General features: G+C 53.1%; 1 protein-coding gene across 2 annotated transcripts in view; it reads right to left on the bottom strand.

Moving 5' to 3' along the window:
- The window catches only part of DOP1A (DOP1 leucine zipper like protein A), a 1,079,867-nt gene that overhangs the window by 25,701 nt on the left and 1,040,910 nt on the right, over positions 1-13,256 (bottom strand). For both annotated transcript variants that reach the window (XM_086926553.1, XM_086926552.1), the window contains one exon: positions 8,694-8,823. In XM_086926553.1, the coding sequence (XP_086782679.1) occupies positions 8,694-8,823 (130 nt within the window). The remainder of the gene's footprint in view (positions 1-8,693; positions 8,824-13,256) is intronic.

Here is a 13,256-nt window from a genome sequence, read left to right as displayed (position 1 = left end):
ACGCCGCTACGATGCCTGCACCCTTCACGCATTCAACATCGGACGATCACACACCTGCTTCCTGGCCTCCCAGAAACGCCCAAAAGGACCCTTCTCCTGATGGAACTGCAGCTTCACCAGCATCTGATCCGCAAATCCACCCACCGGCAAAGAACGAAACTACCTCTGATGCACACTTCTCAACACCCGCTCGGCCCGCAAACACGCTGTAGAACTCTGGGACCTACTCGACTCAACCTCCCCAGACGTCTCCTTCCTGAACGAGACCTGGCTGAACCCCTCCTTGGCACCCGACATCATCATAGCCATCCCGGACAGCTTCAAGATCACCCGCAGGGACCTCACCAACGGAGGAGGAATCGCCATCGTCCACAGGAACACTCCCAGAGTCTCGACCAACACCGACGACACCCTCAGCACAGTCGAACACCTACACTTCAAGATCCACACCGATCCCAACACCACCCTAAGAGTAACCCTCGTCTACAGACCCCCCGGACCCCGGCCACAGTTCAGCGACTCCATCACCGGCTTCGCCAGTACACATGCCCTCGACTCCACAGACTACATCCTTCTCGGGGACCTGAACTTCCACCTCGAGAACGACCTCAACTCCACTGATCGACAAACTCGCCAACCTCCGACTCAGACAACTCGACACAACACCCACCCACTACGCCAGCCACATGCTTGACCCCCATCTTCTCTGCAAGCTCCTACGTCTCCTTCAACCACACCACTGAACTCCACTGGACTGACCATCGCTACATCCACTTCACCTTCCGGAAACCCACCACGCACCACCGCACCCAACAGATCCCCCGCCGCTGCTGGAGCAAAGTCACCAAAGACCAGCTAACCACCACCCTCACCCGGAGCCCACCCGTCAACCCCACTGACCGCAACATCAGACAATGGATTGAAAACTGGGCTAACACCCTCGCCCGATCAAGAAACCCTCCAACAGACACGCCAGCAAGAAAGCCAGCTGGTTCACTGAAGACCTCCAGGCCTCCAAGCAAACCTGCCGAAAGCTAGAGAAAAAATGGCACAGTGGACAGACACTGAACAGCCACGTAGCCCACAAGAACGCCACCCGCAGACACCATCACTTCATCAGATCCGACAAATAGGCCTCCTTCTAGGATCGCCTAGACAACAATGCACACAACAGCAAAGAGCTCTTCAACATCGTGAAGGAACTCTCCAACCCCAACCCCAGCTCCAATACCAACGACATCCCACCTTTGCAAGTCCGGTGCAACTCCCTTGCCACCTTCTTCCATCACAAGATCGCAGACATCCACAACAGCTTCAACGTCACGGCCGCCCCGACAACCACTGAGATCTCCGTCCCCACGGCCACCGTCCGCACAAACCCCCTGCTCTACTGGACCAGCATAAACAACAACGACACCATCCAAATCATGAACACCATCCACTCAGGATCTCCCAAACCTTCAACAAAGCCAGCACCACCATCGCACCCCATCTCTGGAAAGCCATCAACATCTCCTTCGGGACAGCGCCCTTCCCGGAGAGCTGGAAGCACGCCGAGATCCACGCCTTACTCAAAAAACCCAAGGCTGAGCCCAAGGACCTCAAGAACTTCCCGGCGAAGGTCATCGAGAAGACCGTCAACAGACAACTGACCCGCTACCTCGAGGAGAACAGCAGCCTGGACCCATCCCAGTCCGGGTTCTGCAGCAACCACAGCACAGAAACTCCCCTCATCGCCACCACAGATGACATCAGAGCCCTGCTGGACAACGGAGAAACCGCGGCCCTCATCCTCATGGACCTGTCAGCCGCCTTCGATACTGTCTGCCATCGCACCCTACGCACACGCCTCTACGACGCTGGGATCCAAGACAAGGTTCTGGGCTGGACCACCTCCTTCCTCTCCGGCAGGACCCTGAGCGTACGCCTCCCCCTTTCCGCTCAGAACCCACAGAGATCATCTGCGGCGTACCCCTCAGCCCAACATTGTTCATCATCTACATGGCACCACTCGCCCACATCGCCCGACTGCATGACCTCAACATCATCTCCTACGCCGACAACACCCAGCTGATGCTCTCCCTCATGAAGGAACCCCTCACCCCCAAAACCAACCTCCACAAAGGAAAGAAAGCAGTCGCTGAGTGGATGAAGAACGGCCGACTGAAGCTAAACTCAGACAAGATGGAAGTCCTCATCTCGGCTCCACCCCGTCGGCCTGGGACGACTCCTGGTCGCCGACCGCACTGGGAACAGCTCCAACACCCACCGACCACGCATGCACCCTAGGGTTTATCCTCGACTCTAAGCTCTCCATGACGAACCAGGTCAACGCTGTGACGTCCTCCTGCTTCAACACCCTCTGTATGCTCCACAAGCTCTACAGGTGGACCCTCCCCGAACAAGAAAAAGGGTGACCAGGCCCTCATCAGCAGCAGGTTGGACTACGGAATCGCCCTCTACGCAGGAGCCTCGGCCAAACTCCTGAAACGACTTCAACGCATCCAAAACGCCTCTGCACGCCTGATCCTCGACATCCCTCGCCACATCCACATCACACCCCACCTGAGAGACCAGCACTGGCTCCCCGTCAACAAGAGGACCACCTTCAAGCTACTCATCCACGCAAACAAGGAACTCCAGAACACTGGACCGGCATACCTCAACAGACGACTCAGCTTCTACACCCCCAACCGCCCGATCCGCTCCGCCGACTTCGCCCTCACCACAGTCCCCCGCATCCGAAGAGCGACCTCCGGCAGCAGATCATTCTCCCACCTCGCCGCCAAGACCTGGAACACCCTCCCCATCCTTCTACGGCAGACCCAGGACCTGCCAACCTTCAGGAGACTCCTCAAGACCTGGCTATTCGAGCAGAAGCAGCATCCCCCCCTCCAGCGCCTTGAGACCCTCACGGGTAAGTAGTGCGCTTTAAAAATGTTCAGATTGATTGATCAATACAACTCACTAGCCTCTCTGGTGCTTTTTTTAAGCAATGACACTTCTACACTCACTATTGCACAAGTTACTACTTGTGTAACGATATAGCTGTAAGAGACATTAGTTAGTGATAGATTCCTTACCTTAGAATATTCCCAGGCGTCAGACTGGATCCGGAAAATTTTTGCGTAGCAATACCCCTGCGCGTCGGTAGGCATCGTCTGCGGCTCCGCGTCCGTCGTCGGCGTCGTGAGCGCCGGAATGATGTGGTCGGAGTACTTAGACGCCGCCCATGCGCGCTGACGTCAGTTCAGATACACAGCTTTTCCGCGCCAGATACGCAGAGCCATGATAGAACCAACACTGGTGCCATAAAACTAGGGCCCTGAAAGGGGATGACCTTAACCCTAGATATCGGTTCACAGAACGGGGAGGATGGGTGGGTCGGTAAGGAATCTATCACTAACTAATGTCTCTTACAGATATATCGTTACACAAGTAGTAACTTGTGCACCTGAAAGAGCCACGTTAGTGATAGATTCCTTACCTTAGAATAGATACCCCAGCAATACCAACCCCGGTGGTGGGTCTGCAAACCAATATCACACCAGAAAGTCCTGGAGGACGGAACGGCCAAAGAAGCCATCCCTCCGGACTTGACTGTCCAGGCAGTAGTGTCTTGCGAACTTGTGCAGCGAGGCCCACGTTGCTGCCTGGCAAATGTCCTGTAAAGGGACTCCTCGGCCCAGGGCAGTTGTTGTTGCCGTGGCACGAGTGGAATGAGCCCGCAATCCAGCAGGGGGCTCCTTTTTCGCCATGGAGTAACATGCCTGAATACACAAGATGATCCACCGCGAAATGGTCCTCTTGTGTACTGCCTTTCCCTTCTTCGCGCCCATGTAACCAACAAAGAGTTGGTCATCCACCCGGAATTGGCGTGTGCGGTCTAAGTAATAGGAGAGCGCACGTTTTGGATCCAGACGGTGGAGCCTCTCTTCCTCTTTCGAGGGATGCGGAGGCGGAAAGAAGGTGGGCAAAGTAATGGACTGCCCGATGTGGAAGGCCGTGACAACCTTGGGCAGAAAGGAAGGTTGTGTACGCAACACCACCTTGTCAGGATGAACAGATAGGAAAGGTGGAGTACAAGAAAGAGCCTGGAGCTCACTCACTCTCCTGGCAGAGGTGATGGCGACCAGGAAAGCAGTCTTCAATGTGAGAAGACGGAGAAGACAGTTATGTAGCGGCTCAAAGGGAGCACACATCAGATAAGTGAGAACAAGATTCAAGTCCCACTGGGGCATCACAGAGGGAACAGGAGGGAACATGTGTGTGATGCCCTTCAGAAATCTACTTACAATGGGGGACTTGAATAAAGAAGGCTGATCAGGTAGCCTTAAGAAGGCAGAAAGGTACCCTTTAAGAGTGCCCAGAGCAGAGCTCTGCTGGGCAAGGGAAAGAAGAAAGAGCAGCACTTCCGAAAGGGGTGCAGAGAGAGGATCCACAGCCTTTGCTGTGCACCATGCCACAAATCTGTTCCACCTGCAGGCGTATACCGACTTTGTGGAGGGACGCCAGGCTGCCAGAATATCACATCACAGACTTCAGGAGGCAAGTCAAATGGCCTCAACTGTCGCCGCTCAATCTCCAAGCTTGTAGATGGAGACTGGACAGGTTCGGGTGCAGCACCGTCTACTGCTGCTGCAACAGAAGGTCCTCCCGAAGAGGCAGACGAATCGGGGGATCGACTGACATGCTGAGTAGCTCGGGATACCAGTATCTTCGTGCCCAGTCCAGAGCCACAAGGATAACCTGGGCCCGGTCGCGCCTGATCTTCTTCAGCACTCTGGGCAGAAGTGGTATAGGCGGAAAGGCGTACAACAGACCGCAGCTCCACTCGCGACGAAAAGCATCGCCGAGCGAGTGCCGCCTTGGAAATTCCAACGCGCAGAACTGATGACATTGCGCGTTCTCTTCTGTGGCGAATAGATCTAACCAAGGCTCTCCCCATTGCTGAAAGAGACCTTGCGCCACGTCCGAGTTCAGACGCCATTCGTGATCCATCATGCACCGACGGCTGAGTTCGTCCGCCCTGGCATTCAGAGAGCCTGCCAGGTGTTGAACCACCAGGGTCACGCCCTGATATTCCAGCCATTGCCATAGGCCCAGAGCCTCCTGGCACAGGGCCCACGACCCCACTCCGCCTTGTTTGTTGCAGTACCACATGGCGGTGGTGTTGTCGGTGAACACTTGCACTACACTCCCCCGAACAGAGGGGAGGAATGCCTTAAGTGCTAGACGAATCGCCCGCAGCTCCAACATGTTGATATGGAGCCGGGACTCCGCCGGAGACCAGAGGCCTCTGATCTCCGCCTCTCCTATAGGCCTCCCCAGCCCTGGAGAGACGCGTCCGTCACAACTACGTGCTCCGGGTGGGGTAGGGAGAGGGATCTGCCACTGACCCAGTCGCGATCCGTGAGCCACCACTGCAGTTGTCTCGCAGTGCCCTCCGAGATCAAGACATGATCGGACAGGTTGCCCTGATGCTGGGCCCACTGAAACTTCAGGTCCCACTGCAGAGCCCGCATCCGCCACCTGGCGTGATGCACCAGAAGGATGCAGGAGGCCATCAGCTCCAGAAGCCGCAGCGTCAACCTGACCGAGACTCGGGATAATGGCTGGAAGATGGGAATCAGAGCCTGAATATCCCGAACCCGCTGTTCCGGTGGGTAAACCCGAAACTGCGCCGAGTCGAGAACCGCTCCGATGAAGAGGAGCTTCTGAGAGGGGCACAGGTGTGACTTCGGCACATTGATGGAAAACCCCAGCAAGTGCAGGAGGTCGGCCGTAGTCTGGAGGTGGGTGACGACTACCTGGGGCGAGCCCGCCTTCAACAACCAGTCGTCGAGGTAGGGGAAGACTGACACCCCCTGCCTGCGCAGATGAGCTGCGACCACCGCCATCACCTTCGTGAACACCCGAAGGGCGCTGGTAAGGCCGAAGGGGAGCACGGTAAACTGAAAGTGCTCTTGGCCTACCATGAACCGCAGGTAACGCCGGTGGGCCGGCAGGACGGGAATGTGGAAATAAGCGTCCTGCAGGTCCAACGCTACCATCCAGTCTTCCGGGTCCAGGGCAGCCAGGACCTGAGCCAAAGTTAGCATCTTGAACTTCTCCTTCCGGAGGAAGCCGTTGACGTTCCGTAGGTCCAAGATCGGGCGTAGGCCCCTTTGCCCTTCTTGGGTACCAGAAAGTAGTGGGAGTAACATCCACACCCTACTTCTGGCCCAGGAACGCGCTCGATGGCCCTCTTGGCCAAGAGGGCCGTGACTTCCTCTTGCATAAGTTGCAAGTGATCCCCCGACACGCGGTGGCATTGCGGTGGCATGGATGGAGGGGATGCCTCGAAGGGGAGGGAGTAGCCCCTTCGGACAATCTGCAGCACCCACCTGTCCGAAGTAACTGTGCGCCAGTGGGAGAGGTGATGGCGAACCCTGCCTCCCACTGGCGTCACATGGGCCTGAAAACTCGGACTAGGAAGGTTTAGAGGCAGGTGCTGCTGCGGGGGGTGTGGACTGGCCTCGCCGTGATCCCCGACCGCCGCCCCGGCGGTTTCCACGACCGCCACCACGCTGTTGGACATTCTGTGGCGCGTGGCTGGCAGTACGTGTGGGGGCGCCCCTTCCGTGGCCACGAAAGCAGCAAAAGGCACCCGATTGCTGGCGTGGGGCCGTGAGGCCCGAGGACTTGGCCGTAGCCCTGGAGTCCTTGAAACGTTCCAGCGCATGGTCTGCCTTGTCGCCGAAGAGGCGACGGCCATCAAACGGCATGTCCAGTAGCGTGGCCTGGACATCGGCCGAGAAGTTGGCGGACCTCAACCAGGCGTGGCGTCGAACTGCCACTGTCGTTGCCATCGCCCTGCCAAGTGAGTCCGTGGTATCCAGCCCACACCGGATAGAAAAGCGTGCTGCGTCTCGGCCCTCCGCAAGGGCTCGGCCGAGTTTAGCCTGGACCTCCTCCGGGCATTGTGGCAGCACCTCCGCAACCGTGTCCCACAGAGTGTGGGTGTAGCGGCCCAAGAGACAGGCGGTATTCACAGACCGCAGCCCTAAGCTAACACGAGAAAACCTTCTTCCCGAACTGTTCGTATCTCTTGGATTCCCTGTCGGGCGGGGCCGACGGGAATGCGGTCTGGGAGTTTGAGGCCTGGATGACCAGACTCTCGGGGTGGGGTGGGTGGACAAAAAGCATGGGTCGCCCGGGGCCGGGCGGTAGCGTCTGGCCACGTTCCTATCCACAGGCGGACCTGTGGCGGGCTTGGACCAAGTGCCCACAAGAACGTCACACAAGGCCTCATTGAACGGCAGCAGAGGCTCACTGGAGCTTGACTGCGGTTTGAGGACCTCTGTGAGGAGGTTAGTCCTCACGGCCGCGACGGGGAGCTTAAGGTTTAAGGCCTTAGCTGCCTTCGTCAACACTACACTATAAGTAGAGCCCGCCTCCGAAGCCACAGTCGGAGGTGAGCTAAATCCAGTGTCTGGCGAAGTGTCAAAACCACTGGCCTCCCCAAGCTCATATGTCTAGTCCTGCTGAGACTGGAAATCCAGTGCCAGAGGGTCCTCGGACCCCTCCCAATCATCCTCGTCACCTGTGTCCTGTAAACCAGGATTAGCAGACAGGGCCTCCTCGTGGAGATAAAAATCCCCAAAGGCTGACGGAATCGGCGCCCAGCGGTGCCCTTCCGGCACCTGAGTCGGACCGTAGGAAACATTGGGGGCGGCAACCACAGTGGGCGCCGGGGGCGACACCCTTGAGGACGGCGCCGGCAAGGTCGTAAGGTCGACCGGCGACGTCCCGGATCCGGAGCAGGCGGCGACGCTAGCGACTCCCGCAGAGCCGGGTGGGCGGTGTCGCCAGATCCCCCGGCCGCATCGTGCGAGCGTCGGGGTGGGTCGGAGGATCGATGACGTCGCTCCGACCTCTCATGCGTCTTACCTGAGGACTTGGAACCAGACGATCGGTGTCCACTTCCGGAGCTCCGATGACTCGGACCTCGCGACCTGTCCCTCGACCTCCCGTGGGACCGGGACCGGGACCTGGAGAGGCGCGGGCCGACTGCCTCAGCTCGAGTCGCTTGCGGGACCGCTCCCGCCTAGCCTTCGACGTCAGGGCCCGGCAGTTGGAGCAGGTTCGATCATCATGGTCGAGGCCTAAGCACTTCAGGCACCGGCCATGGGGGTCCGTGACCGACATGAGTCGGTCGCACTTCGAGCAAGGCTTGAACCCGGGCATCCCTGGCACCGATGGAGTCAAAGACTCGACAAGAAAAAGCGATCAAAAAGATCGAAAAAGTTCAGCCAAAAATTGACTGGGGGTAGAGCTTCTTCCGGATCTGCGCTAGCTGGCGCGGAAAACAGAAGAACTGACGTCAGCGCGCATGGGCGGCGTCTAAGTACTCCGACGACGTCATTCCGGCGCTCACGACGCCAACAACGGACGCGGAGCCGCAGACGATGCCTACCGACGCGCAGGGGTATTGCTACGCAAAAATTTTCCGGATCCAGTCTGACGGCTGGGGATATTCTAAGGTAAGGAATCTATCACTAACATGTCTCTTTCAGATTCTCCATGGTGTCGGAATATACCTGAATGCTAAGTCAAAAAGAATTACAAAGAATCACAACAAAGAAATGCACGATATGTAAGTGCAGTTTACTTTGCTAAGTGTTAGCATTAAATAGTGAAAAAGGAAATACCTTTGCTCTTTTCCGCAGCAATTTTGCAAGTCGTACTACGTAAGGTTTAAACTCACGCTGATGTGTACCTTGTCTTCTCACCTCCAACCCTGAATCATCTGAAGCTTCTGGAATAAAAGCCCAGCGATACCTTTTAAGGAAACAATATATATTTGCTTTTATTGTTGACGAATGTATATTTGTGCATTCTAATAACATACTGTAACTCTGCAAGGCAATTACACTAAATATGTGTAATATATTCAGGTACCACTGCTGTACATAAAAGGTAAAACATCAAATAATTTAACAATTTTTACCATGCAGTGCTTCTCATTACATTAGGTGTAATTCAGTGTGTGCAACACCACAATTATAAATAAATGAATAGTGTCTGTTTAATAGTATGCACAGGCAACATAATCTATACACATGCTGTAAGGTAATGAAATCAATCAATCCAACATATGAACCCTGTTACATATGCTTTAGGTTCCTATATTCACTGCCGCCTAAATGAATCAAGAACAGTCAAACCACAGGTGTGCAAAGATTTTGTTAGATGCATTTTGGCTCATAGTAGCATATGGAAGAGTCTTTATCAGTATGGGGGTGGCGAGAACCCATTTCAATTTCATGCATAAATGAGGATCCAAGTTAAGATTTGAGGAGAACCTACAGTGACAAGAGAGTATCAAGTCTTTGTGGTGAATACACAGTACTTATTTGGAGTCTCATCATTTTCTAAAGGGACCTAGTAATAGTAGCAAAAACATAAATATTGCTATAATTAACATTAAATGTTGGATTCCAGCTTAAAGGTAATTTTGTCCTCATAACACTAAATCAAAAGATAGAATAAAGATACCTATAATGTACTCTTGTTATTCTTAGTACGTTTATTCCCTGTTGGTACCCTGTCAGCTGGTGGTGGGACCAGCAACTGTTTCTGTAGCTGTAAATTCAGAGATTTTGCTGTCGGTTTAACAAACAAGCTTCCTATGTTTATATGTGCCCTTGCCAGTTTCATTTCTCAACAAAAAAAAAAACAATAGATAAGTTGTTTTTGAGTTATGGCTGAGGAGTCCACATGGTGATGCTGACAATGCGGAAGAGCATATGGATAAATTATAAAAGAGGTATATGATGGTAACTTTATAATACATTTACAGCCTGGCTCTTTTCCATTCTCAGTATATCAGTAGATTCCACAGCAACTTTAAATAAGAAAGGTGGGGGGGAGGGAGGGTAGAAGGCAGCATGAAGCAGCTAAGACAAAGTGGTTGCAGAGACCTTTCTGGTCAGAAGCTTTGAGAATGTTGAGGTGGCAGAATGAAGATGGGGCTGTCCAAGTATCTGCATGGAGAATGCCACTGAGTTCACCCTCATGGAGTATTCCCTTTTACAGGATGTAGTATGGTTTCATGAAAGGAGTAGCAGTGGATGACTCATGAGTGAATCCATCACGCGCCGGTGGCCTTAGAAACCATAAGTCAGCATCATTGCTTTCAAATGTCAAAAACAGTTAGTCAGTAAAATGCAGGCCCCTGCTTCTACCAAATTAAAAGTGTAAGGTGTGGCTGAAATCAGTTTGTGTAATGGCCCTTCAGCTAAACATGTATGCGAATAAGGAATACATATCAAAAAACAAATCTCCAGATTCAGATTGACCTTTGACAGTACCTTCAGAATAATGGTGGGATGAAGAAAGAAGACATCCACTTCAGAAGCTTTAAGTCACAGAAGACTAACATATGACAAGCCCTATAATCTACCTGTAAGTGCCCGGGCCAGGCCCCAAAATGTCATGGAGTACCTTTGTGCAAGAAACAAATGCATTAGACTCTTCAGATGCATTGCCACAGTCTCAAAAACCATGAAGAAGGGAATGAATCACAAGCCCTGTTCTAGTAGGCTCCAGTTAGTTTCTGCAAGGTAAGTCCTGCAGATATTCATCTTCAAACTATCTCAGCCAGATGACACAAAAAAGACAGATCTTTACCAACTGAGCTAGCAAATGTTCTTAGCTAGTGCCTGTGGTGGTATTTCAGCCAAATGGATTTCTACTGAGTCAATTTGGAAATCTTGCAGCCACAAGCCTAACATGAGACTGTTCAGTAGAACGTGTATGTATAGTATGTATGTATAGGCATTTATATAGCGCACTACTTACCCGTAGGGTCCCAGGGCGCTTCGACCGCTGCGAAACCCTTCCTGGCTTCCCTGAGAGATGGTCCCTTAATGGGTATCTCCAGGGTGAGACCAGGCATCCCCGGCGGTCTGGTGGGGCCGTTAGTGAAGATGAGGCAAGCTAATGCCCAGAGTTGCCGAGTGTGATCGCTGATCAGAGTGGGCACCGAGGCGAGAGAATTATCGAGTCCGCTGACCCTGGTCCAGAAACCTGCCGCGCCGGGAATCGAACCCTGGTCCCGGGCCGTCCTCTGCTCTCGGGTCTGCCGCCTCTAACCGGTGAGCCACACTACTACTACGTGAGGCCGACTGCCCATTAAGGAGGCAAACAGGTTGCATTTTGTGTTCAGGCGAGTGGCAAAGGTGTCTATACATGAATGACCTTAATCCCAAACATGGGGTCGAGGAAATCCAGGAAAATGTCCCACTTAAGTGGCAAGTGGAGAAGTCTAGTAAAGCAATCCACTCTGGTGTCATTGATCTCCACAGTGTAAGCAACTATCAGGTACAAGCTGTGCTGTACAGTTTATTTCCATACAGCCACGGCCAGCCAAAAAACCTGTGGGGAGTAGTGATGTGGTGATGTCCATGTAGATCACCATCATCCTCTATTTCACCATTTGAAAGAAGGTTTTCAGTGCTAGCAAAGTTGCCATCATAACCAATACATTTATGTGTTGTGTAGAATGTAACTTGCTGCACAAAGCAATGATGGAGAGATCATTGCAAAATGCATCCTACCTAAACGTTAAGGACTCTGTACTGACTTCAAGATGCTGATGAGGAACATGAAATAGGCATCCCTACAGATATTGGGATCATGTATTCTTCAGACAGACGCGGCGATTCAGGCTGCCAATGTGTTGCTAATCATCTACAGCTGACTACTAGCTTTTAACACGGCTCCTCCGCAATTATTATCGTGTTTGTGTGTTTTTAACTTTGTGTTATCTTATAATCGCTATTTGCACTTGCTTGGCTCCTTTGAGCAACCTACCTGTCATTTCCGATCCAGACCCCGTTCCGCCCCGGCTGTGTGCCGTTTGTGCGGAGGGTCGAACTGGTGAGCGCCATTCCCCGCCTTCTTCTTTGATCCACTTCCGCCCTGACGCATTCAGCGCAGGTCAGCGGTCTAGCGGTTTTACGTCCCTTATCCATATTATGACTGTATGGCGGAAGCGCAGCGGACGAGCGCAGCGGGAGCGCCGATGTCGCGCCGAAGTCAAGCCAAAGTCCTGCCCGTCTGCGCCCGTCCGCGTTCGACTGCGCCCTGCGGCCTTCCACCCTGCCGGTAAAGTCTCATACTCTTCGCAGGACCTTTATTCCCTCAATCACTATGTCCCTTTGCCGCCTGAAGCCATCAGAAGGGCCCAGGCGTGTGGCATTGCTCGCGCTTCAAGCACTTCTCTCGCCCCGTTACTTAGTTGTACCTTTCCTTCTGTATCCCTTATTTCTTCCCCTTCAACCCCTGTGTCTTACACTTTATCCATTCATTATTTAAATACGCGTTCCCTGATGAGACACCAACTGGACATCTACCGTCTATTAGACGATACTGAGACAGACATTCTGTTCCTGTCTGAGACTTGGCTGACCGAGGACTCAGCACCTGATATTTTAGCTGCTATCCCTAACGGGTACTATATACTACATGTTGACCGTCCCAGGGGGCAAACCGGTGGCGGAGTTGCCGCTATTATTCGCAAGGAATATGTTTTTTCAATCCTGGATTGCACTCCTATTCCTGATACCCAGACTCTTGTTATACAGCTTCGCTCTGTCACCACTTCCCTTACTTGTGTGCTCATGTACAGACCTCCCTCCTACATGCCTTCTTTCTCCCAGTCAGTCGGGGACATGGTCTCCCAGCTTCTTATTAATCACTCTAGGATTCTTATCCTGGGTGATTTTAATTACTGGCCTAATGACCCCCAAGAAAGTCGACTGTCTGAACGTTTCACTGAAACCCTCAGCAGTCTGAACTGCCAGCAACTGATCTCTAGTCCTACCCACTGTAAGGGACACATACTCGATCAAGTTTGGTCGGCCAATCTTGATATCGACCCTCCTTTGATTGTTCCATGTACCTGGTCAGATCATTATATCATTTCTTTTTCAGTCGATCTGCCCAGTTTTCACCGCCCTCCTCGTCCTACGAACATTAGGGCCCGCAATTGGAAAAATGCCAACCTGCCAAAACTTCTCTCTCTTGGCAGCCTCAGCCCCTTCAGACTCTGATTCAGTATCCCACCAAGCCTCCTCCCTCGAACATTGGCTGAAGGAAGCAGTTGATTCCGTAGCTCCCCTAAAGACCATAAAAGTCCAACGCCCCCACGATGCCCAGCGCTGGTTTAATGACCAGCTTAAATCTGATAAACTTGCCCTTCGCCAAGC

This window comes from Lissotriton vulgaris, chromosome 6 (assembly GCF_964263255.1).
Source record: "Lissotriton vulgaris chromosome 6, aLisVul1.2, whole genome shotgun sequence".
NCBI classification, from domain to species: domain Eukaryota; kingdom Metazoa; phylum Chordata; class Amphibia; order Caudata; family Salamandridae; genus Lissotriton; species Lissotriton vulgaris.
This window is presented reverse-complemented; position numbering and strand designations above follow the sequence as displayed.